General features: G+C 45.0%; 1 protein-coding gene across 18 annotated transcripts in view; it reads left to right on the top strand.

The window, feature by feature from the left end:
• Positions 1–27,130, top strand: part of HTR2C (5-hydroxytryptamine receptor 2C) — a 459,369-nt gene that overhangs the window by 416,924 nt on the left and 15,315 nt on the right. For 16 of the 18 annotated variants that reach the window (XM_048864037.2, XM_048864041.2, XM_048864040.2 and 13 more), the window contains one exon: positions 20,771–20,971. The exons of the other annotated variants lie outside the window; for them this stretch is intronic. In XM_048864037.2, coding sequence (XP_048719994.2) covers positions 20,771–20,971 — 201 coding nt within the window. The remainder of the gene's footprint in view (positions 1–20,770; positions 20,972–27,130) is intronic. 18 annotated transcript variants of the gene reach the window in all.

The following is a 27,130-nucleotide window of genomic DNA, read 5'->3' as shown; positions in this document are numbered from 1 at the left end:
GACACATCCACTCCCAGTCTTTATTCAAGCCTCAATTAATCGTATCCAGTTTGCAAATTAATTCCAATTCAGCAGTCTCTCGTTGGAGTCTGTTTTTGAAGGTTTTTTTTGTTGAAGAATTGCCACTTTTAGGTCTGTAATCGAGTGACCAAAGAGATGGAAGTGTTCTCTGACTGGTTTTTGAATGTTATAATTCAAAAACATTCTCTACATAAAAGAATAAATGGACACAAATCAGACGTCAAGATTACAGACCTAAAAGTGGCAATTCTTCAACAAAAAAAACTTCAAAAACAGACTCCAATGAGAGACTGCTGAATTGGAATTAATTTGCAAACTGGATACAATTAATTTAGGCTTGAATAAAGACTGGGAGTGGACTGCAAGATTGAAAAGATAATTTATTGTGCTGCGTTTCCAGGTGTAATGACAGATTTTCAGTTTCTCAGTATTCTTTTTCATACATAGAAATGTGTTTAAAAAATTAGTCTTTTGTAAACCCATGAGTTATGAGGCAATGGAAGACCATTGCCTAAAGTGCAAATCACTAAATCTACTGCTAACATCACAATTACAATCAAATCTACAGAATAAATTCATACTAAAAATTATGCACTTCAGGATGGAGCCGTAGGCTTCTGTCAGAATGATGTTGTGCGAGCTTGCTACTTGCAAAAACCTTTAGTCAACAGAACAGATTTACCCTAGGCAGCAGTCCTGCAAGATTTCCAAGCATCACTTTGCCCTGGAGGGGTATCTCCTCCCATGACCATTCCATTCTCAGCCTCCCTGCTGAGGCTGTCACTTGTGATGTGGACTCTTGTCTGCTCAGAACTAAAGTGAGATGACCAATTAATTTCATGTAGGCCATCAAAGAGCTGTCAGTATGACACTGACTTTTGATCACCACTGTCCTGTGCTGAACTCAAACTCATGACCTAGAAAAAGTATGAAGGACTCTGTACCCTATTGCTAGTCACCAAAGCCATATGAGCATTGCCATATTCCAAACTTTGTTTCAGAATGGAAGCTGCTTTTAGGCAGATGGCCTCATGGTTCAAAGCAAGATACAAGCTGGCTGAGCAGTTATATTCCATGAGTAGCATCTTATAATTTCAAATTGATCCTATTAATTTGCTCAAATGATCTGCATACCACTGCAAACTTCTTTTGTGAAAGAGGAGCATTTTCAAATTCATAGTGAAAGGCAAAAACACAGTGATTATGAGTGTTTGTGCATTTTACTTTGAACAGCTTTTGAAAACAGTGTTAAGTGTAAGAGAGAATGGTTTGGAAGAGTCATCTGAGGGAAGGGATCAGAAGGAGACCCCATTGACCGGAAGGCATGGGATGCATTGTCCATAGGATGTGGGTTCCATGACCACCACACCCAAGAGGAGGAGACGCATGGTGGTGGTCAAGGACTCCCTCCTAAGGTGAGCCATCTGCTGTCCAGACTAGGAAACTCGAAGTGTGCTGCTTGCCTGGAGCTAGAATTCAAGATGTGACGGTGTGTCTGCCAAGACTGATCAAGCCCTCGGACCGCTACCCCTTCCTACTTCTCCACGTGGGCACCAATGATACTGCCAAGAATGACCATGATCGCGTCACTGCAGACTATGTGGCTCTGGGAAGAAGGATAAAGGTGTTTGAGGTGCATGTCGTGTTCTCATCCATCCTCCCTGTTGATGAGATAACTGGCTCTGTGGATGAGGAGAAAGCAATGGACATGATATACCTTGACTTTAGCAAAGCTTTTGATATGGTGTCCCACAGTATTCTTGCCAGCAAGTTAAAGAAGTATGGGCTGGACGAATGGACTATAAGGTGGATAGGAAGCTGGCTGGATCATTGGGCTCAACAGGTAGTGATCTTGATGTCTAGTTGGCAGGCGGTACCAAGTGGAGTGCCCCAGGGGTCTGTCCTGGGGCCAGTTTGTTCAACATCTTCATTAATGATCTGGATGATGGGATGGATTTCACCCTCAGCAACTTTGCGGATGACACTAAGCTGTCGGGGGGAAGTAGATATGCTGGAGGGTAGGAATAGGATCCAGAGTGACCTAGACAAATTGGAGGATTGGGCCAAAAGAAATCTGATGAGGTTCAACAAGGACAAGTGCAGAGTCCTGCACTTGAGATGGAAGAATCCCAAACACTGCTACTGGCTGGGGACTGACTGGCTAAGCAGCAGTTCTGCAGAAAAGGACCTGGGGATTACAGTCAAGGAAAAGCTGGATATGAGTGAACAGCGCACCCTTGTTGCCAAGAAGGCTAACGGCATATTGGGCTGCATTAGGAGGAGCATTGCCAGCAAATCGATGGAAGTGATTATTCCCCTCTATTCGGCACTGGTGAGGCCACATCTGGAGTATTGCATTCAGTTTTGGGCCCCTCACTATTGAAAGGATATGGACAAATTGGAGAGAGTCCAGATGACAGAATCAGGAGTAATGGTCTCAAGTTGCAGTGGGGGAGGTCTAGGTTGGATATTAGGAAAAACTATTTCACTAGGAGGATGGTGAAGCATGGGAGGTGGTGGATTATCCATCCTTAGATGTTTTTTAAGGCCCAGCTTGACAAAGCCCTGGCTGGGATGATGTAGTTGGGGTTGGTCCTGCTTTGAGCAGGGGGTTGGACTAGATGACCTCCTGAGGTCTCTTCCCGCCCTAATCGTCTATGATTCTAGGAGACACAATGTGGGTGAGGTAATATCTTTTATTGGACCACAAGACCTCGAGAAGAGCTGTGTGGCTCGAAAGCTTGTCTCTCTCACCAATAAGAGATATTACCTCACCCACCTTGTCTCTATAATATCCTGGGATCAGACACAGCTACAACTACTCTGCAAAATTAAGTGTGAGAGGCATTATTCTTGGTTCTCTGTTGGCACATACTGTACCATATTACAATCATATTGTAGTTGACCAGTCACATTAACAATTTAAATAAAGCGGGGTTAGTTTTACTCCTTACCTACGAGTTTGTTAAGTGTAGAGGAGACTCTCCTGATCTTAGTGCTTATAGTTACTGACATGGGGAGATTTTACTGAAATGTAAATTTTGTTAGACTTCGGGGCCTCTTGTTTTGACAATGTGTTATGAAGCTCCACTTTCTGAGTGGCGTTTATGGAGACCAATTCTCAGTTTGTGTTAACATGTCTTAAGGGATTTCTTCATAGATCGTTAATAATGCAGTTCAACCAATCACATCACTGCTGTTCTAACGCCCTGAGCAGTCTGGGTTGGAATTCCAGAACACAGCTAGAGGTGCTACAGCTGCAAGCTGAGAACGTTACTGAGATTTCCAAGGTAGCACTTGCCTCCCACAGTGAAGAGAAACATTACTTTTGCATATAGACTCAATGAAGATAGATCAAGCTCTAGTATACTGAGGACTTCTCTAAGCCCTGGTCTACACTAGGACTTTAGGTCGAATTTAGCAGCGTTAAATCGATGTAAACCTGCACCCGTCCACATGATGAAGCCCTTTATTTCGACTTAAAGGGCTCTTAAAATCGATTTCCTTACTCCACCCCTGACAAGTGGATTAGCGCTTAAATTGGCCTTGCCGGGTCGAATTTGGGGTACTGTGGACACAATTCGCCGGTATTGGCCTCCGGGAGCTATCCCAGAGTGCTCCATTGTGACCGCTCTGGACAGCACTCTCAGTTCAGATGCACTGGCCAGGTAGACAGGAAAAGAACCGCGAACTTTTGAATCTCATTTCCTGTTTGGCCAGCGTGGCAAGCTGCAGATGACCATGCAGAGTTTATCAGCAGAGGTGACCATGATGGAGTCCCAGAATTGCAAAAGAGCTCCAGCATGGACTGAACGGGAGGTACGGGATCTGATTGCTGTATGGGGAGAGGAATCCGTGCTATCAGAACTCTGTTCTAGTTTTCGAAATGCCAAAACCTTTGTCAAAATCTCCCAGGGCATGAAGGACAGAGGCCATAACAGGGACCCGAAGCAGTGCCGCGTGAAACTTAAGGAGCTGAGGCAAGCCTACCAGAAAACCAGAGAGGCGAACGGCCGCTCCGGGTCAGAGCCCCAAACATGCCGCTTCTATGATGAGCTGCATGCCATTTTAGGGGGTTCAGCCACCACTACCCCAGCCGTGTTGTTTGACTCCTTCAATGGAGATGGAGGCAACACGGAAGCAGGTTTTGGGGACGAAGAAGATGATGATGATGAGGTTATAGCTAGCTCACAGCAAGCAAGTGGAGAAACCGGTTTTCCCGACAGCCAGGAACTGTTTCTCACCCTGGACCTGGAGCCAGTACCCCCCGAACCCACCCAAGGCTGTTTCCTGGACCCGGCAGGTGGAGAAGGGACTTCCGGTGAGTGTACCTTTTAAAATACTATACGTGGTTTAAAAGCAAGCATGCGAAAGGATTAATTTGCCCTGGCGTTCGCGGCTCTCCTGGATGTACTCCCAAAGCCTTTGCAAAAGGTTTCTGGGGAGGGCAGACTTATTGCGTCCTCCATGGTAGGACACTTTACCACTCCAGGCCAGTAACACGTACTCGGGAATCATTGTACAACAAAGCATTGCAGTGTATGTTTGCTGGCGTTCAAACAACATCCATTCTTTATCTCTCTGTGTTATCCTCAGGAGAGTGAGATATCATTCATGGTCACCTGGTTGAAATAGGGTGCTTTTCTTCAGGGGACACTCAGAGGAGCCCATTCCTGCTGGGCTGTTTGCCTGTGGGTAAACAGAAATGTTCCCCGCCGTTAGCCATGGGGAGGGTTGAGGGGGTAGCCACGCGGTGGGGGGAGGCAAAATGTGACCTTGTAACGAAAGCACATGTGCTATGTATGTAACGTTAACAGCAAGGTTTACCCTGAAAGAGTGTAGCCACTGTTTTATAAAATGTGTCTTTTTAAATACCGCTGTCCCTTTTTTTTTCTCCACCAGCTGCATGTGTTTCAATGATCACAGGATCTTCTCCTTCCCAGAGGCTAGTGAAGATTAGAAAGAAAAAAAAAAACGCACTGGCGATGAAATGTTCTCCGAGCTCATGCTGTCCTCCCACACTGACAGAGCACAGACGAATGCGTGGAGGCAAATAATGTCAGAGTGCAGGAAAGCACAAAATGACCGGGAAGAGAGGTGGCGGGCTGAAGAGAGTAAGTGGCGGGCTGAAGCTCAAATGTGGTGGCAGCGTGATGAGAGGAGGCAGGATTCAATGCTGAGGCTGCTGCAGGACCAAACCAGTATGCTCCAGTGTATGGTTGAGCTGCAGCAAAGGCAGCTGGAGCACAGACTGCCACTACAGCCCCTGTGTAACCAAGCGCCCTCCTCCCCAAGTTCCATTGCCTCCACACCCAGATGCCCAAGAACGCGGTGGGGGGGCCACCGGCCAACCAGCCACTCCGCCACAGAGGATTGCCCAAAAAAAAGAAGGCTGGCATTCAATAAATTTTAAAGTTGTAAACTTTTAAAGTGCTGTGTGGCATTTTCCTTCCCTCCTCCACCACCCCTCCTGGGCTACCTTGGTAGTCATCCCCCTATTTGTGTGATGAATGAATAAAGAATGCATGAATGTGAAGCAACAATGACTTTATTGCCTCTGCAAGCAATGATTAAAGGGAGGAGGGGAGGGTGATTAGCTTGCAGGGAAGTAGATGAACCAAGGGGCAGGGGGTTTCATCAAGGAGAAACAAAGAGAACTTTCACACCATAGCCTGGCCAGTCATGAAACTGGTTTTCAAAGCTTCTCTGATGCGTACCGCGCCCTCCTGTGCTCTTCTAACCGCCCTGGTGTCTGGCTGCGCGTAACCAGCAGCCAGGCGATTTGCCTCAACCTCCCACCCTGCCACAAACGTCTCCCCCTTACTCTCACAGATATTGTGGAGCACACAGCAAGCAGTAATAACAGTGGGAATATTGGTTTCGCTGAGGTCTAAGCGAGTCAGTAAACTGCGCCAGCGCGCCTTTAAACGTCCAAATGCACATTCTACCACCATTCTGCACTTGCTCAGCCTGTAGTTGAACAGCTCCTGACTACTGTCCAGGCTGCCTGTGTACGGCTTCATGAGCCATGGCATTAAGGGGTAGGCTGGGTCCCCAAGGATACATATAGGCATTTCAACATCCCCAACAGTTATTTTCTGGTCTGGGAATAAAGTCCCTTCCTGCAGCTTTTGAAACAGACCAGAGTTCCTGAAGATGCGAGCATCATGCACCTTTCCCGGCCATCCCACGTTGATGTTGGTGAAACGTCCCTTGTGATCCACCAGAGCTTGCAGCACTATCGAAAAGTACCCCTTGCGGTTTATGTACTCGGCGGCTTGGTGCTCCGGTGCCAAGATAGGGATATGGGTTCCGTCTATGGCCCCACCACAGTTAGGGAATCCCATTGCAGCAACGCCATCCACTATGACCTGCACATTTCCCAGGGTCACTACCCTTGATATCAGCAGATCTTTGATTGCGTGGGCTACTTGCATCACAGCAGCCCCCACAGTAGATTTGCCCACTCCAAATTGATTCCCAACTGACCGGTAGCTGTCTGGCATTGCAAGCTTCCGCAGGGCTATCGCCACTCGCTTCTCAACTGTGAGGGCTGCTCTCATCTTGGTATTCATGCACGGCAGGGCAGGAGAAAGCAAGTCACAAAGTTCCATGAAAGTGCCCTTACGCGTGCGAAAGTTTCGCAGCCACTGGGAATCGTCCCAGACCTGCAACACTTTGCAGTCCCACCAGTCTGTGCTTGTTTCCCGAGCCCAGAATCGGCGTTCCACAGCATGAACCTGCCCCATTAGCACCATGATGCATACATTGGCAGGGCCCATGCTTTCAGAGAAATCTGTGTCCATGTCCTGATCACTCATGTGACCGCACTGACGTCGCCTCCTCGCCCGGTATCACTTTGCCAGGTTCTGGTGCTGCATATACTGCTGGATAATGCGTGTGGTGTTTAATGTGCTCCTAATTGCCAAAGTGATCTGAGTGGCCTCCATGCTTGCCTTGGTATGGCGTCCGCACAGAAAAAAGGCGCGGAACGATTGTCTGCCGTTGCTCTGACGGAGGGAGGGGCGACTGATGAGACGGCTTACAGGGTTGGCTTCAGGGAGCTAAAATCAACAAAGGGGGTGCCTGTACATCAAGGAGTATTTCAGGCAGGACTGCACGGAGGGCTCCAATAAGAAATGGTGCACCTAAGTTATTGTTCTTATTGGAATAACGAGGTTAGTCTGGCCTCTGATTGATACATGGCTAGATTTACCTTGCTGCACCTTCTCTGTGAGTGACTGCAGTGTGACCTAGAGGAATGAGTCCCCTAGAAGGGGGGGGGGAAGCAAATGAGTACAAAACAAATCTGGTCTATTTCTTGTTTTGATCCACTCCATCTATCTTTTACATCTTTGGCTGACAGCAGATGGTGCAGAAGGACTGCATGCCATCCGCATCTCATGGCTGCCCGGCAGAAGATGATGCAATGGGACTGCTAGCAATCCTCATCTCTTGCCTGCCTGGCAGAAGATGGTACAGTACGACTGCTAGCAATCCGTATCACCTGCCTGCTCACCATAAGACGGTTCAATAGGACTGACTGCAGGACTAAAGAGAATGACCTGGTTGAGTCACTCCAAATTTAGTCCCTGCGCCCATGTCTGCCCAGGCGCTCCTGGCCGACGTGGCCAGGAGCACCTCGGACATGACGATGACGGCTACCAGTCGTACTGCACCATCTGCTGCCAGAAGGCAATGGGTTGCTGCTACTGTGTAGCAAAGCCGTACCATGTCTGCCAGCACCCAGGAGACATACGGTGACGGTTACCTGAGCGGGCTCCATGCTTGCCATGGTATGGCGTCTGCACAGGTAACTCAGGAAAAAAAGGCGCGAAACGATTGTCTGCCCTTGCTTTCACGGAGGGAGGGAACGGGGCCTGACGATATGTACCCAGAACCACCCGTGGCAATGTTTTAGCCCCATCAGGCATTGGGATCTCAACCCAGAATTCCAATGGGCAGCGGAGACTGCAGGAACTGTGGGATAGCTACCCACAGTGCAACGCTCCGGAAGTCGATGCTAGCCTCGGTACTGTGGAAGCTCTCCGCCGAGTTTAATGCACTTAGAGCATTTTCTGTGGGGACACACACACTCGAATATATAAAACCGATTTCTAAAAAACCAACTTCTATAAATTCGACCTAATTCCGTAGTGTAGACATACCCTAAGTGAACAGACATTACCTTTGGAAATGTAAATGTGTTTCTTCCAATTTCTTTTAAGCAAATAACCTACACTATTAGAAAGAATGTTATGAAATACTGTATCTGACAAAGTCAGATTCCCATTTCTCAGTGGGAATGCCTTATCCTTTTAAAATTATTAAAATGATATCCAGCCTTCCATCCTCTATATCAAATAATTAAATCAAGTTTGGGTTTAAATTTGCACTCTTCTCAGAAATCCTTTCAAGGCCACAAGTCCTTGCCCTGGTGATTAGAAAGCAGAATTTAATATAGGAATTATAAATTCTGTTATAGATAATATTGTAATGGGCGTAATTGCTGAATCTGGTATAAAATCCAGTCGTTTATCAATTAGCGGATGCAGCTTGTGAGATGAGAGGCTTGTACTGTAACAGCCAACTCTGCTGCAGTTTGTTAGTCTGAGTCAGAAAATCCCCGTCAGTGAATTTCCAGGGGATAGTAAACGGTCAGACTGGGAGTAGTTGGGTCATTACAAAACCTAAATTTAACTTCCCCAATACTAATTTCTCCCTACTGTTACTCACACCTTCTTGTCAACTGTCTGTAATGGGCCACTCTCTTACCACCTCAAAAGTTATTTTTCCTCCCTTGGTATCCTGCTATTAATTGATTTATCTTGTTAGACTGACCTCACACTTGGTAAAGCAACCCCCTCTTTTCATGTATTTATATCTGCTCCTGTATTTTCACTCCATGCATCCGATAAAGTGGGTTCTAGCCCATGAAAGCTTATGCCCAAATAAATGTGTTAGTCTCTAAGGTGCCCCAAGGACTCCTCGTTGTCTGTACTCAGTATCTGTCAGAGTGCACAGTATGTGCCACTAAGCAGAAGGCCAAAGTTCTTGTGGGATGGTTCCCTTCGGATGAGAAATCAGTGACATGGACTCAGTGTGATCCTTGATGCAATCCGTTTATTTATAGAAATATACACAAAGTCCTGTTTCTCTGAACAGCATTAAGAACATACAAAAAACAGGCTTCTGCAGAAATCCACTCCACCCTGGGCCCAGGAAATGAACATCCCTCTGCTTCCTCGCCAGGGTCACACACAACTGCTCCTGCTTACTCACTACAACTGCTTAAACACACCAACCCCGTTACAGGCCCCAACCCCTGAATTTATACCCAGGGGACCCCATTAGCTCCATCCCCTGCCCTGGCCACCTGGCATGCCAGATCTCTGAACATTCCTGTTGAAGTGTGGACCATAGGCCCAGAGTTGGTTGCAGTATCCATCATGGTCTGACTTAATACCACCTCCTTACTCATACTCAATATTTCCCGGCTTTGGCATCCGGTGATCACATTTTCCCTCCTAGCAACAGCATCACCTTGGGAGCTCTTGCTCCATTGGTTATCTAGTGTGATCTCCAAGTCCTTTTCAGATCACCACTTTTCTAGGATACAGTCCCCAATCCTATACGTGTGACCTACATTCGGTATTCCTAGATGTCAGATCTTGCATTTGGCCAGGTTAAACTGTGTATTGATCAAAGGAGCCCATCAAGGGATCCAGATTGGTCTCTATTGCTATTGTATAACTGCAATTACTTTTTGTGGTTAGTTAATCAGTTTTTAATCCATTTAATATGGGACACATTGATTTGTACAGTGCTCATCCGGGACTAAATACCTTACAGAAGTTAAGTATATTATGTCAACACCATTATCTTTATCAACCAAACTTGTGATCTATCAGGTTTGTCTGCCAATACCTTTTTCTCCACAAAACTGTATTGCCTGATATTAATTGTGGTCCTTTAATTCTTTACTGATCGTTTCCCATATTAACCTTTCCAGGATTTTGCCTGGATGGATAGGATGCCAGTCTAACCAGCCGATAGCCATCCCATTTATGCTTTTTAAATATTGACATGAAGGAAGCCTTTCTCCAATCCCCTGGAACTTAATTGTTTCAAGCTTCATTAAAGAAAAATAACATTAATTATTTCCTTAGCCAATTCTTTTAATACTTCTCAGTCCAAGTTATAAGAACGGCCATACTGGGTCAGACCAAAGGTCCATCCAGCCCAGTATCCTGTCTTCTGACAGTGGTCAATGCCAGGTGCTTCAGAGAAAATAAACAGAACTGGTAATCAAGTGATCTATCCCCTGTCGCCCATTCCCAGCTTCTGGCAAACAGAGGCTAGGGACACCATCCCTGCCCACCCTGGCTAATAGCCATTGATGGACCTATCCTCCATGAATTTATCTAGTTCTTTTTGGAACCCTGTTATAGTCTTGGCTTTCACAACATCCTCTGGAAAGGAGTTCCAGAGGTTGACTGCATTGTGTAAAGAAATACTTCCTTTTGTTTGTTTGTTTTAAACTTGCTGCCTATTAATTTCATTTGGTGACCCTTAGTTTTTGTGTTATGAGGAGTAAATGACACTTCCTTATTTACTTTCTCTACACCAGTTATGATTTTTAGACCTCTTTCATATCCCCGCTTAGTTGTCTCTTTTCAAAGCTGAAATGTCCCAGTCTTATTAATCTCGCCTCATACGGAAGCCATTCCAGACCCCTAATCATTTTTGTTGCCCTTTTCTGAATCTTTTCCAATTCCAATACATCTTTTTTGAGATGGGGTGATCACATCTGCATGCAGTATTCAAGATGTGGGCGTACCATTGGTATTTACGAAAAGAACCATGAGACTCATGATAAAATCATGAAAGTTGGCAGCACTGCCCTTGAGTCCTGCTGCTCCTGTAGTCAGAACACTTGTCCACCCTGTGAAAAGATCCCATGTGCACTCTGTTCTGTAAAAGAAGAGGGTAATCATTGAAAATCACAATGATTAAACAAGATATTTAGCACCTCTCAAACTATGAAGACGACTTTTACATATGCTCATTTATATGACTCTCAAGATGACAGGGACATTTCTGAATTGGTTGTCTGTGGACGTAAGTTAGAAGGAAGTAAATGAGTGAAAGAGAATTACATAGTTTTACATCTAGTGATGTGGTGTTTCAGGCTTACAAATACTTTGCTCTCCAGATAAGAGAGAGGAATAAGAGTCATTAAAGCCTTAAGTTCCCTAGAGAATAATGCAGAGCAGTAATGTTAAAACTGTATGTAATTGCTTTCTATTTTTGTATAATCTGTGGCAGCTATGAAACTTTAAAGTGAATATCAGAAAGTATGGTTAATAGAAAATGCGTCAATTGCAATATATTACTGCTGCATAAAACATCTTCTGTGCTTTTAACAAGGGAAAAAGCACAGGTTTTTTTCCCCACTACAGGACTTCTCAGCCTGGAACGTTTTAAATGAGAAATGGCAGAATCTGTCTAAAAGCAGCAGTTTAGGAAAGAATTTCGTAAGCTTGTGTCCCCTGGGAATTGCACATGGATGAAGACACACTGGACTAAAAGCTACCCCAGTAACACCTGTGTAAACCAAGTGAAAGCTATAATGGAGCATTGCCCTCTCATTAACTAAATGAATCAGAGAGGCTGGTAATCACAAACTGAAAAGGATATATAGCCTCATTTCCCATGGAACCGGGAAAAACCTCTTCTGTATTCTTCCAGCCAACTCCTGGGATAAATGGCAGGATATGTGGAGTTTATTTGAGTAGTGTATATTCTGCTTTGACTTGGATAACGAGACTCCAGAGAATGATGAAGAAGTGCTTAAAACACACCACACTCCATCATTAGCATCCTCTGGGACCACCATGTATATATGGCATACAGTAAACCATGCTGGAATTCATGCTCCTTTCCCCCAGTTCTTTGGCAAGGAACTTCAGGCCCTGGTTGTCGTTGGAGCAGAACGCGAATGAATAAGAATACTCAGCAGGAAGCAATTTACACAGAGAAATGTAGAAAAATTTGCACTTCTTGCCAAGACAATAAACAACAGTAAATAGGTCTGTAAACATCCCTGGGTCTGTGTGTTCTGCAGCACCTCACTCCTGGCCTGTGTTACCTGTGAGGCTGAGCCCAAAAGGAAAAAAAGAAACTCATTTCATGCGAGGCTTTGAAAGCTGCTTTTTATCCTCCCTGGCTCTGATCTAAGCACAGTGTTTGTTACAAACCCACTCGTACACCTGAGCCTTCCCAAATCCCTCTTTCCTGCTGGGAGCGAAGGGGCCACTGGACCTTACTACGTGTTTTCCACAGAAAATTTCTGAAGCTAAATTGATTCATTTTACATAACTCTTTGTTTTCCCATCTTGTGAACACGCGCGTTGTCACTTGGTCTGATACAGCACTTGGCTCGAGTGCCCCACGGCAGGGTCACAGTGAGCGTGCATGGAGAAAAATACAGGACTTGGCAAATTGCTCTAACAAACGCCGTGGCTGCGCATGTGTCCTAGCCACGCCTCAGAATTCAATACAGGAAGCCAAACGGAGTCCTGACCCGAGCAAGTAACACTCAGATGATGGTAAGACCTCAATGGAAGCCGGACCCTGCTCACACGAGGGATGAATTTGGTCTGTAATCTCTATTTTCATTTCTTTCAAATTGTCCAAGGCATTGGATGATATTATAGACAAAGTGACATGCCAGATAGGAGAAGAAGTCAGTTTGCACATGGCCCCTGCCCGCCTGTCCCCTTTGCTGGTGGATCTAAGAAGTAGGATTAACAGCCGTCTTACAATAGGCAGCTTTTTCTCCAGTCCTCACCTGAGAGAACTACGCAAGTACTTAGCAAGTACGCATGGAGGAAGTTTGGATCAAGTAATCCTCTCAGGTGCCCATGCTGAAAGAGTGTGTTTGCCCATGCTCCATTGTCTTGGGAACACCTCCTTTTGCAGAGCTAGGTATACAATTTATTCTTCCGAATGCTAGGCCTTCTCTGCCTTGTCTAGAGAAAAACGGTGGAAAACTCACAGGTTTTTGATTTAGAGTTTGGGTCATTTCCCTCAATTTTGCACCCTCCATGTTTCTTTCCATTTGAAGACTCTGGTATAATGTGTTTTTTCGAAACAGCAACTCATACAAGTCGGAGAGATTCTGTGTTTCATTGTGAATGAATACCAGATGGTATTCACCGAAGAGTGCTGAAGGAACTCAACTATGAAATTGCAGAACTGTTAACTGTGGTTTGCAACCTATCACTTAAATCAGACTCTATACCAAATGATTGGCAGATAGGTAATGTGGCACCAATTTCTTTAAAAGGCTCCAGCGGTGATCCTGGCAATTACAGGCTGGTAAACTTAACTTCAATACCAGCCAAATTAGTTACAACTATAGTAAAGAACAGAATTATCAGACACACAGATTAACACAATTTGTTGAGAAAGAGTCAACTTAGCTTTTGTAAAGGGAAATAATGCTTCACGAATCTACTGGAATTCTCTGAGTGGGTCAACAAACATGTGGACAAGGGTGATGGACTTTCAGAAAGCCTTTGACAAGGTCCCTCACCAAAGGCTCTTAAGCAAAGTAAGCAGTCATGGGATAAGAGGGAAGATCCTCTCGTGCATCAGTAACTGGTTAAAAGATAGGAAACAAAGGGTAGGAATAAATGGTAGTTTTCACAGGGGAGAGCAGTAAACAGTGGGGTCCCCCAAGGATCTGTATGAGGACCAGTGCTGTACAACATACTCATAAATTATCTGGAAAAGGGGGAAAACAGTGAGGTTGCAAAGTTTACAGATGATACAAGAGTACTCAAGATAGGCAAGTCCGAAGCAGACTGCAAAGAGTTATAAAAGATCTCACAAAACTTGGTGACTGGGCAACAAAATGGTAGATGAAATTTAATGTTGATACATGCAAAGTAATGCACATAGGAAAACATAATTCCAACTATACATACAAAGTGATGGGGTCTGAATTAGCTGTTACCCATCAAGAATGAGATCTTGGAGTCATGGATAGTTCTCTGAAAACATCCACTCAATGTGCAGCAGCAGTCAAAAAAGCAAACAGAATGTTAGGAACCATTAGGAAAGGGATAGATAAAAAGAGATAAAATATCTTATTGCCCCTATAAATCCATGATATGACCACACTTTGAAAACTGCGTGCAGATCTGGTCACCCCATCTCAAAAAAGATATATTGGAATTGGAAAAAGTACAGAGAAGGGCAACAAAAATGATGAGGGGTGTGGAACAGCTTCCGTATGAGTAGAGATTAAAAGCCTGGGAGTCTTCAGTTTGGAAAAAAGACGACCCAGGGGGGAGAGGGTGTGATGGAGGTCTAGAAAATCAGGACGGGTGTGGAGAAAATGAATAAGGAAGTGTTATTTACTCCTTCTCATAACACAAGAACTAGGGGTCACCCAATGAAGTTAATACACTGCAGGTTTAAAACTAACATAAGAAAGTACTTCTTTACACAATGCGTAGTCAACCTGTGGAACACATTGCCAGGGGATGTTGTGAAGGCTAAAAGTATAACAGGGTTCAAAAAAGAACTAGATAAATTCATGGAGGATAGATCCATCAATGGCTATTAGCCAAGATGGTCAGGCATGCAACCCTATGCTCTGGGTGTCCCTAAACCTCTGACTGCTAAAAGCTGGGATTGGATGACAGGGAATGGATCACTCATAAGTTGCTCTATTCTGTTCACTCCTTCTAAAGCATCTGACACCAGCCACTGTTGGAAGACAAGACAGTGGGTTAGATGGACCATTGGTCTGACCAATTATAGCCATTCTTATGTTCTTACGAATATTTAGCACGCCTCCATTTGCTATGCCTAGGATGAATTCAGTTGCCTCCTGCGGCTGAAGTGGTGAGAAGCACAATGAAGATAATCGCCGTGCACGTAATTTACATATTACATTTCGACCATTGATATCAAAGTGCTTAATGAAGGTGATTAAACGCAATGGGCCACTTGTACAGATGGAGACACTGAGGTGCAAAAAGGTTAGGAGAATTGTTCTGGGTCAGCAGGTCCGTGGGAGATAGAGCTGGTCTGGGATTGTCCATCAAAATGTTATTTCGACGGAAAGTGTGGTTTCTGGTGCTTATACTCTGTAAGAAAAATTGAAATGAAACATTTAATTTAAGGTGATCTCGATGTTAATGTGCGTCTACCTGAGCAGCTGTGGTGCTCCCTGGGAGGTGTAGTTCTGGTGCGTCAAGCCCCCATTCTCCCCTAGGGGCTAACTTCCCTGGCTGGACTACATCTCCTGTGAGGCACGGCAGGCTTCACTCTGGCTGAGCGACACTGGTGCCTTGTGGAATTACCATGAACATGGTGCACCGTGGGAGATGTAGTCTGGCCACCGTGGGGAGACGTAGTCACCCCACAGGGAAGGAGGCGGGCTCGAGACACTGTGTCAGCTCAGGCGGATGCAATTCAATGTCAAAACAAGCTGGAACAAAATGTTTCCAAATTCAGAATTTTTTGGAACTTTTGTTCTGTACAAAATTTCAGTACTTGGACTTTGTATTCCAATTTGGGGCAGAAACAAATGATGAAATATCAGAATTGCCCAGATGACAGAAATTCCGGTTTTCACTCAGCTCTAGAGATGGAGCTGGGAATGAAAGCCAAGTCTCCAGACGACAAGTCTGGCATCCTTTCTGCTGGCCTATGCTCGATACATGACAGCCTCCTGCAAGGGGAAGGTGGTCTCCACTGGCACACACATGAGTTGCACAGAGTCCAGTGAAATCCTGGTTTTAAGTTCTGTCATGTTGGGCCTGACCCACAGCCCGCTGAAGTCAGCAGGCAGACTCCCACTGCCATCACTTTGAATCAGACCCTTTGTGCAGCAGGTCAAGCTGATTTAACTTTCACTAAAGTGACTGGGGAACCTGGAGGGAGAAACCTCCTCTGTGCACCTGGTGCAGCTAGTTCATGATTCAGCCCCAGACACTGTGCCCACTCTCACACCAGTGAGGCAGCTGTAGAATTCGAGTGCCAGATGCTGGATTGACGCTTCGCCTGGCGCAGAATGTTATCTCTAACACACAGGCCTTCTGCCAATTTCACTGCCCATTTTTGCTTTATTAGTTGTCATCACAAGGATGCCTGTAAATGGAGTTGGATTTTCTCCATTCTGACTGTTGAACTCATGCTGAAGACACTGCTCTGGGAGGCTGAGCTGTCAATATGCCACAGCTGAGACTGAGATGCTGCAGTGGACCTAAGGATACCGATTAACCCAAACCAGAGAACTTCTGAATGTTCAGTGCTCCCGAAGTGCAGGGTGTTTGGAATCCAGGGGGTTGGTTCTGCCCGTTCTTCAGGAGCAAAATTCAGATTAAAATGCAAGTTTGACTTTGGAAACACACTTGTCCATGCACTGACATGTAGAGGTGTTTGGAGCAAGGGATCCAGTTATGATTGACTCACCCATTTGCACATCTAATAACTGTGTCGTGGCCATTTCTTGAGACTTGCCATTCAAATGGAAATGAAAAAAAGACCAAGTGAGTTGTTAACTTCTGGGAGTAAATTATTTCTGGGAAAAAGGAAATATAAGATTATACATTTAAAATAAAGAAGTTGCTATTCTCCTTAGTCTGTATTCTTGTCCGGTCACAAGGCACAGCTACCTTGTACCTCTGATTACATTTCATATGAAATTACAGCTGGAGTCGATTGCTCTTTCTTACCAAGATGACTGGCTTTGTACTCTGGGTATGCACAGACTGTTCTTACTGAAAACTAATTGCTTGTGTGGCGTGGGAATACCTTGTGACCGGTTGTCTGAAGGCCTAGTCAAATGTTAGAAGCAGCCACCGAGCCCCAGACGATATAAAAATGACATTTTTAATATCACACAATAACTTAAGGAACACCCTGAGAAAATGAAGCGTCTCTGCTGACATATCATTGCCACTGCTGCGTAAGCACGTCCTGGGGCCCTGGACTCAGAAAGGGGGAAGGGATTAGTTTTGGGGAAGACTTGGGTGATCGCCTGGCCTTGAGGCCAGCCTGCAGATTTATCCAGATAGCAGCTCTGTGCAAAGCCTCTTCTCAGCTTCCCGTAACGAAGTGCTGCGGTGTCTGCCCCAGGACTGGGTTTCTGCTGCCCCGGGACTACTAGCAATGCCAGCCCGCAGCCCTGCCTGCCACCAATTGCTGTACCTTTTGCTGTCCCTAATAATTGTCTTCCTGTACAATTGCCCATTCTGCCTGAGGGGCAGAGCTGGCCCTAACAGGCACCAATTGTGGGAGCTGATGGGTCGAAAAGAGGCGCAAAAAGCTTTTTATCATGAAACAATGCAGCAGAATTGGCTGCTGTCTCTCTCTTGACGGTTTATAACAACCTTCAGCAATCAGAGTTCACCCACAGGAAGTCCGTGCCATTAATTGTATGGGCAGGAAGGAGAGTGTTTCGTTAAGGCACATTGGGGGGCGCTGAGGAGGCCTGCTTCCCAGTCTGAGCTGTGCCACCGATTTCCTGATGATCAGTGCAGCACCGTGCCTGGCGGGGCGAGAAGGGTAACCAATTGGAATGCAAATATTATTCCCTTACTTTCTGAGCAGAGACTCCTGCAAAGATCCATTCATCTGATACCTATTCACCAGTCCCACTTCATCCTCCTCAGCATGCTGTCACCTTCAAATAGTTCCTGATTTCATTGTATATTCTGAGTTCATTCATTAGGCTGCTGGTGTGCTGATACCACAGCCTATCATGCTGGTCAATAGTGTCTCATTATGTCCTGGTACTTCCCCATCAGCCTGTCTGTATCAATCCGTCCTCTCTTGTCTTCCATCAAAAGCTCTTCGGCTCAGGGACTGTTTCTTTGTTTGTACAGAGCCTCGCACATTTCAGTCCTGGTCCGAGACTGGGGCTCCTAGGCACAATGTAATACGTGTAATAATAATTCTTCAGTCCCTATACTCCTCTCTTACTTACGCCCATATGAGAAAGGCAGCTCCTAGAAACGCCTACTAAAAAGACTGGCAAGGCATTAACTGTGACTATGTTTTAGCCTGGGCCTGCAGCTGCTGGCAAGGGCTTGGGGCTTACATTGATCTACTGTACCACATGAAGGGGATCGGAGTCTCTCTTCCCAGCACTATGTAAGCCACCTCCCGGCATTAATGGGTATTCAGAATATGATCATTAAAGATCCAGCAAATCTGAACTGCACTCTGCTAAAGCTTTGAACTCAATTCGGGTTGATCGCAGCGACGTCCCAAGCGTGAGACTTACCATTTGATCTATGGCAAAGGTGCTTAAGCCTCTTATGAACTGGGTTAGTCATAAGTTAATCGTGTTCCATTTCATTTGATTTTATATCACACAGACACCTTCAACCAACGCTTTTCAGCAGCAAGGGCTTTTCCCTCATCTCCTCTTAGAAAGGTCTCTAGGATACGTCTACACTGGAATAAAAGATCCGCAGCATGGCTTGGGCTCTTGGGGCTTGGGCTGCGGGGCTAAAAATTGATGTGTAGACATTCGGGCTGGAGCTCTGGGACCCTCCCCTCCTGTGGGGTCCCAGCCCGAGCCTAAACATCTACACAGCAATTTCGCAGCTCGGCAGCTCGAGTCAGCTGACCCGGGCCAGCCGCGGGCGTTTACTCGCTGTATAGCCAAACCCTGAGTGCTTGCTCCTCGAAAGTCATTACCAACTGCTTCTTGCTTGTTCGAAAAGAAGCCAGATGACTGGATGCAACTGAGCAGACTCAGGGTGGCCTATCTGCCCGCCCTGCAGCGGAGCAACATGTTGTCGTGCAGCCAAGATCTTCCCTGGGGTGAGAATGAACACAGGCCTCTGATCCCCAGGGAAAAGCGGACACACGACCAATTACAAACACTAGACGGGAAAGATAAATGTGTGCACTGTTGGCGCACCCCCTACTGTTTGTTTCATGGAGTGGTGTCTGAACCAAAAGTGGTGTGGTTCTCCCTGGGGATGGGAAACAGGCATACAATGAGCTGAGCGAGGACAGTGGTGGTCTCCAGAAAGACGGGCGGTTAGATCAATCAGAGCCTTTGGCCTAGGTTAGGTCCCAGTGAATGATACCACAAGTACATGGAACGTTATATTAACGGGGCTAGTATCCAGCGAGGAGAAGGAGGATTGGCCTGGAGTCAGGTTTCCTGAGTTCTGTCCCAGCTTAGTCACCAGTTTAGGCTCTGATTCAGGATTGTACTTAAGCATCTGAGAAATTTCACTTACTTCAATGGGGCTACGCATACATGCTGAAAATTAGACATGTGCTTAAGTAACTCCCAGAATTGGAGCCTCACTGCATGGCTTTTGTCCAGCTACTCAGCTAGTCTGTCCCTCAGTTCTCCCACTTGTACAATGGGGCTAATGTATCTTTTTTCCCTCTGACACGTTCTCTTGGTAGTTGTTCCTGATCTTCACTTTGCCAATTTTAAATCATTTAATTTGGTTCAATTCATTTCAGATTCCATTAAGTGTGAGGAAACTCCAGGCTCTGTTCTGCTTCGTTACCCATTTAAAAAAGGTTTCAGTGAGGTTCTGACCAACCTTCCTGGTTTTCCATTAATGGGAGGCCGTGGGGTAGGTAGGATGTAGCATCACTCTTAATGAAGAGTTGATTCTATAGCTGATATATTTAATCCTCCCTGGCTGAGATATAGAACAGGCCGGTGTGCAAATTGCCTGAAATATCAGTGTTCTGAATAATGAACAACTTGATGTTAAGGTATTCCTCCATCATTATTCAAATCTTATTAGTCACCTCTCATGTTTGCAGCTGCTGTAGACACTATTGATTAAATTGTTTTGATAGGTGAGATGAAAGCACAGAGGTTGGCAGGACGTGTCATTGATCTGTTACAATCCATTCTGGGCATTAACACATGCAGAGTATCCTACAAAAATCAATTTCTCCCAGCCTTGATTTAAATAGCAATGCCCTCTAAGGATCCTTCTGGGGCAGGTTTATTCTCAGCCTGTACTTCACTACTTAGTGAACTGATTAATAGCTTAGACACTCCTATTAGCCCTGTGCCAACAGCAGTCAGACGAACCTATCTGCTCAGTTCAGGTTGCTAGTGTATTCACTTTTGTAAATCATAATACTTAGCACTTTACAGCTTCAAACCCCTCGGCAAACGCCCCGCTGTAAGGCAGGTAAGTATTATTCAGGTACTGCAACAGCCCAAGCTGGGAAGCACGTTTAAAGCTGAATTCAGCACTAGCGTTACCAGTCAGCTTATGGAAAAGCTACCTTACACCCTTTGAAGAGAAAGCTTGAAGGAAATATGTATTGGTACGAGTCCCAGTTGGGAGTGGCACTCTCTGGTCTCAAGCGAAGTGAAGAGCCATTAGGTTTATGAAAGACCAGGGGAATGTGGAATTAAGCTGGGGACCCAAAGGCATTCCCAACTCAACAGTTCAGCATGGTCAGGATTCTGTTGTGTTTAATGAATAATAATGTAAGTCACAGAAAATATATAACTGGGAAATGCTGAGAATTTGCTGGACATCTTGAGCTAGGGACCGAGTAGATGTAGACGTTGGAGGTGGTTTCTCTGTCATCCATATTCATGCGCCCCTTAAAAGTATGTCATTGGCTTAAAATACCAAACCAATTTGATTGTAAATGATGACCTAGCTTCCCAAATCATTTTCTTCTCCTTTTCCTTTCATTTCTCTTCTCTGTGTTTCAGATTCTGCTTGGCCTTTGCCTAAACAGTTGTGTCCTGTATGGATTTCCCTAGATGTGCTCTTTTCAACTGCATCTATCATGCATCTCTGTGCCATCTCTCTTGATCGGTATGTAGCAATACGCAATCCCATTGAGCACAGCCGCTTCAATTCCCGCACCAAGGCTATTATGAAAATTGCTGCAGTTTGGACCATATCGATAGGTAAGCAATGTGGCTCACGCTCCCACTGTGTCTTTTTGAGTAACTAACTTGGTTACAGAGTAACAGCCGTGTTAGTCTGTATTCGCAAAAAGAAAAGGAGTACTTGTGGCACCTTAGAGACTAACCAATTTATTTGAGCATGAGCTTTCGTGAGCTACAGCTCACTTCATCGGATGCATACCGTGGAAACTGCAGCAGACTTTATATACACACAGAGAATATGAAACAATACCTCCTCCCACCCCACTGTCCTGCTGGTAATAGCTTATCTAAAGTGATCATCAGGTTGGGCCATTTCTAGCACAAATCCAGGTTTTCTCACCCTCCACCCCCCCACACAAATTCACTCTCCTGCTGGTGATAGCCCATCCAAAGTGACAACTCTTTACACAATGTGCATGATAATCAAGTTGGGCCATTTCCTGCACAAATCCAGGTTCTCTCACCCCCTCACCCCCCTCCCAAAAACCACACACACAAACTCACTATCCTGCTGGTAATAGCTCATCCAAACTGACCACTCTCCAAGTTTAAATCCAAGTTAAACCAGAACATCTGGGGGGGGGGGGGGTAGGAAAAAACAAGGGGAAATAGGCTACCTTGCATAATGACTTAGCCACTCCCAGTCTCTATTTAAGCCTAAATTAATAGTATCCAATTTGCAAATGAATTCCAATTCAGCAGTTTCTCGCTGGAGTCTGGATTTGAAGTTTTTTTGTTTTAAGATAGCGACCTTCATGTCTGTGATTGCGTGACCAGAGAGATTGAAGTGTTCTCCGACTGGTTTATGAATGTTATAATTCTTGACATCTGATTTGTGTCCATTTATTCTTTTACGTAGAGACTGTCCAGTTTGACCAATGTAAATGGCAGAGGGGCATTGCTGGCACATGATGGCATATATCACATTGGTGGATGTGCAGGTGAACGAGCCTCTGATAGTGTGGCTGATGTTATTAGGCCCTGTGATGGTGTCCCCTGAATAGATATGTGGGCACAATTGGCAACGGGCTTTGTTGCAAGGATAAGTTCCTGGGTTAGTGGTGCTGTTGTGTGGTATGTGGTTGTTGGTGAGTATTTGCTTCAGGTTGCGGGGCTGTCTGTAGTTAAGGACTGGCCTGTCTCCCAAGATTTGTGAGTGTGTTGGGTCATCCTTTAGGATAGGTTGTAGATCCTTAATAATGCATTGGAGGGGTTTTAGTTGGGGGCTGAAGGTGACGGCTAGTGGCGTTCTGTTATTTTCTTTGTTAGGCCTGTCCTTAGTAGGTAACTTCTGGGAACTCTTCTGGCTCTATCAATCTGTTTCTTTACTTCCACAGGTGGGTATTGTAGTTGTAAGAAAGCTTGACAGAGATCTTGTAGGTGTTTGTCTCTGTCTGAGGGGTTGGAGCAAATGCGGTTGTATCGCAGAGCTTGGCTGTAGACGATGGATCGTGTGGTGTGGTCAGGGTGAAAGCTGGAGGCATGCAGGTAGGAATAGCGGTCAGTAGGTTTCCGGTATAGGGTGGTGTTTATGTGACCATTGTTTATTAGCACTGTAGTGTCCAGGAAGTGGATCTCTTGTGTGGACTGGACCAGGCTGAGGTTGGTGATGGGATGGAAATTGTTGAAATCATGGTGGAATTCCTCAAGGGCTTCTTTTCCATGGGTCCAGATGATGAAGATGTCATCAATATAGCGCAAGTAGAGTAGGGGCTTTAGGGGACGAGAGCTGAGGAAGCGTTGTTCTAAATCAGCCATAAAAATGTTGGCATACTGTGGGGCCATGCGGGTACCCATAGCAGTGCCACTGATCTGAAGGTATACATTGTCCCCAAATGTGAAATAGTTATGGGTAAGGACAAAGTCACAAAGTTCAGCCACCAGGTTAGCCGTGACATTATCGGGGATAGTGTTCCTGATGGCTTGTAGCCCATCTTTGTGTGGAATGTTGGTGTAGAGGGCTTCTACATCCATAGTGGCCAGGATGGTGTTATCAGGAAGATCACCAATGGATTGAAGTTTCCTCAGGAAGTCAGTGGTGTCTCGAAGGTAGCTGGGAGTGCTGGTAGCGTAGGGCCTGAGAAGGAGTCTACATAGCCAGACAATCCTGTTGTCAGGGTGCCAATGCCTGAGATGATGGGGCGCTCAGGATTTCCAGGTTTATGGATCTTGGGTAGTAGATAGAATCTCCCAGGTCGGGGTTCCAGGGGTGTGTCTGTGCGGATTTGATCTTGTGCTTTTTCAGGAAGTTTCTTGAGCAAATGCTGTAGTTGCTTTTGGTAACTCTCAGTGGGATCATAGGGTAATGGCTTGTAGAAACTCGTGTTGGAGAGCTGCCGAGCAGCCTCTTGTTCATATTCCGACCTATTCATGATGACAACAGCACCTCCTTTGTCAGCCTTTTTGATTATGATGTCAGAGTTGTTTCTGAGGCTGTGGATGGCATTGCGTTCCACATGGCTGAGGTTATGGGGCAAGTGATGCTGCTTTTCCACAATTTCAGCCCGTGCACGTCGGCGGAAGCACTCTATGAAGAAGTCCAGTCTGCTGTTTCGACCTTCAGGAGGAATCCACCTCGAATCCCTCTTTCTGTAGTGTTGGTAGGGAGACCTCTGTGGATTAGTATGTTGTTCAGAGGTATTTTGGAAATATTCCTTGAGTCGGAGACGTCGAAAATAGGATTCTAGGTCACCACAGAACTGTATCATGTTCGTGGGGGTGGAGGGGCAGAAGGAGAGGCCCCGAGATAGAACAGCTGCTTCTGCTGGGCTAAGAGTATAGTTGGATAGGTTAACAATATTGCTAGGTGGGTTGAGGGAACCATTGCTGTGGCCCCTTGGGGCATGCAGTAGTTTAGAAAGTTTAGTGTCCTTTTTCTTTTGTAGAGAAGCAAAGTGTGCGTTGTAAATGGCTTGTCTAGTTTTAGTAAAATCCAGCCACGAGGAAGTTTGTGTGGAAGGTTGGTTTTTTATGAGAGTATCCATTTTTGAGAGCTCATTCTTAATCTTTCCCTGTTTGCAGTGGGGTGGGAGGAGGTATTGTTTCATATTCTCTGTGTGTATATAAAGTCTGCTGCAGTTTCCACGGTATGCATCCGATGAAGTGAGCTGTAGCTCACGAAAGCTCATGCTCAAATAAATTGGTTAGTCTCTAAGGTGCCACAAGTACTCCTTTTCTTTTAACTTGGTTACACCTCTTTTCAATTAGGATTTTTAAGAGGTTGCACATTTACCTGGGCTGCATGAGTAAATGTAATGAATGGGAAGTAGAAATCTTTTGTTCTGATTGGCTAGTGACCATACTAAGCAATGCTATCTGAGAACAGCACTGCTTTTGATGGTCAAGCATCACTGCACCATACGTACCAGTATGCCAGTGAACACCATAAACAGACATAACACAAACAAAAGGGGCTATAAAACCCAAAGAAAGCAGATGAGGAAGGAAAAGGACATTAAAGAATCTGAAAGTAAAACCACCCACTACAAAGAGAGGACCCCCTTCAGTAAAAGAAAACCCCTGATACAATAAGGAGGAAACAATAGCAAGGTGAGTGCCCAATGGCAGGAGTTCAGATTCCAAGTGGAGGGGGGTTAGTTTTGGGAAGAAATATTAAAATGTTTCAGTGTTTTGTAGGAAAGAGGAATTTGTGGCAAGGAGAATTGTAGGACGTTTTCTCTACTCTGCTATATTGTCTTGCTCATATAAACAGCAATTGGGGCAAGATTCCAAATGTGCCTGGAAATCCTTTCTCCCCGCCCACCCCACGTTACACCCATAATGTGCTTGTGTCTTTAAGCTGTGTGCTGCCAGAAAAACGTATACTGTATCTTGGTTCTTGAACTCCTCCAAGGTCTCACTTATCAGGTACCCCTCTACAATGAGCTGTCCTTCACTGGAATGAAGATGACGACATACAATGCTGTAGAGGCCACTTTGTAAGTGCTGGCCATGGATCCACAGATAATGATGTTGCATGTTTGAATTTATAATTTATAATAATGATTCAAGGTTGTCAAATAACAGGCTCAAATGGAATTATTTAATCAAAGATTATCAGTCAAAGATTACTACCACATTATACAGAAAGAAAATATACATTACCACTCTTTATGTAGGGTGAAGAGCTGGCCCATTTCCTTCTTCTGTAGTTGGTGGGATGCTGACAGGTTTCATTCACAGTCTAATTCCCCAAACCTCTTGCCTTTGATAGGGTGAGACACAAAGCAGTTCCTTTTTGAAGGGAAAAATTACTTTCTCGAGATGTGTACTGTTTTCAGTATCTTATTTTACCTCATTACTTATGGAATTTCTTTCTGGTGTCTGCCAGCTCCCTGTTCTCACTCAGTGGCTGTATGCCAGAGTCGTGTCACATCTTTCCAGTTGATTTTAGTACAGAGAAGCGTCTCACTTGCAGTTGTATGTAGAACATGAGCAGGATGCAGAAAAGCTCTAAATACATTATGTTGTCCTGCTGCTGCGAGGTGGGAAAAAGCACAAACAAGGGAATATTATTCAAAAAGAACTTGCCTATTGAAATTCTGAAGTGGATTTACACACTGCTGCAAGAATACACTGAGCTTTTCAATTCTCAAAATTTGAGGCCTGATCATGTCCTTGTATAGGTCAATGAAGTTTTCCCCCTCAGTAAGGACTGAGACAAAATTGAAAGAGAACTTCAGGATTTGAGCCAATGTTAGGATCCCAAAACTCAGTGTACTACAGACTTTCACATCAGCAATGTTATTTTGTGTTAGACCAATACTCCCTTAAATCCAACTTCACACTCACTGCACTTATTGTCTTTTGTCCTGATCACACTGAATGATAATAGAAATGCAGTTTGAGTTTTCTTGTTTGTTACCTTACTTATTGGCGCCAACAGAGCTGTTTGTGAGAGTGAGCATGACCCCCAGCAGTGTGGGTTTGTGGGAATTCTCCCGGCGGCCCTGTTCTCCATTACGTCAAAGCTACTCAGATGTAGTGGACACTGGCAGCCACAGGAGGCCAGTTGCAGCTCCCTGATCCTGTAGCGAAACAGCAGGCCTTCTTGCTGTGGAAGATCATCCAGCCTCTTGGTAGGTATGAGTTTTTCTGTTTCTCTAGCTTCACTAACCCAGCATATTAATAATAGCAACAAAACTACAAGTCACCCATTTGCTCTATTCCAGTTAAGACTCAGTGCTGTTCTTCTTTATCCATCCCTCATTCCAGTTTCGGAAGAAGCTTGGTTAAACATCTTGCCTTGCTGGCAATCTCTCAACCTGCCTGTTCGCACGACACCATTTCAGGCTGGCATAAGGACAACTGAGGTCTCTTGCACTGCATGAGAACAAAGTAATTGGCACCTCCTGCAAACATTCTGCATAGCAGGTAGCAGCTGTGACTTCTCTTTGGCATCCTGACATTATGTCTTAATGAGCCGCAGACCTCCACATGTCTTGTTGACGTAGTATTAATTGTGAACATCATGGTTTTTTACCATTTCAAGATGATCCCTTGCCAAGCAAAGCTTCTGTGGATTGAAAACGTAACAAATAACTAAAGAAAAACAAAACACAGTCAAGTGTATAGTCAAATATGGCTGTGGTGTGACATGGACTATGTTAAAACAAGATCAGTCTCCGTGATTCACACACTATGTCATGCTTTAGGCTTTAGGTCGGTGTCCTGTTCATCTATGCAATAAAGCATTCACCTTTAAAAAAGATTTCATACCCACATTTAACTGTCTTGGTGTTGCATCTTTTTTATCACCGAGATTTATTTATAGCAATATGAAAAATTACATCTAAAGGAACAGGTAAAAGTACATGCTTATCTCACCTTCAGCGACATTACACTGTATTTTATAATTGTCTCCTCTTGAGGGCCTGAGCCTTCCATCCTTACTCATGCTGAGTAGAACTTTACTCTGCAAGTTGTTCCAATGAAGTCATCTTGTAGGCCTCTAGGTAGCACATCAAAGCCCCATTGATCTCAGTAGGATTAATCATGGAATAGGGTCCTACTCGATCTGGGTAACACTGGCAGAATGGGGCCCCAAAGGTTAAAGGCAATTGTATTCTTTATTCAGAAGTTTTCCAGCTCCATAAGACCAGGTTACACATAAAAGTAAAGGGCAGGCTAGTTGAACTTCATATATTTGCCCTTCATATTTTCACGTTTCATGCTTTT

This window comes from Caretta caretta, chromosome 9, assembly GCF_965140235.1.
Source record: "Caretta caretta isolate rCarCar2 chromosome 9, rCarCar1.hap1, whole genome shotgun sequence".
Taxonomy (NCBI): domain Eukaryota; kingdom Metazoa; phylum Chordata; order Testudines; family Cheloniidae; genus Caretta; species Caretta caretta.
The sequence above is the reverse complement of the archived record's forward strand: the minus strand, read 5'-3'. Positions and strand labels throughout refer to the sequence as shown.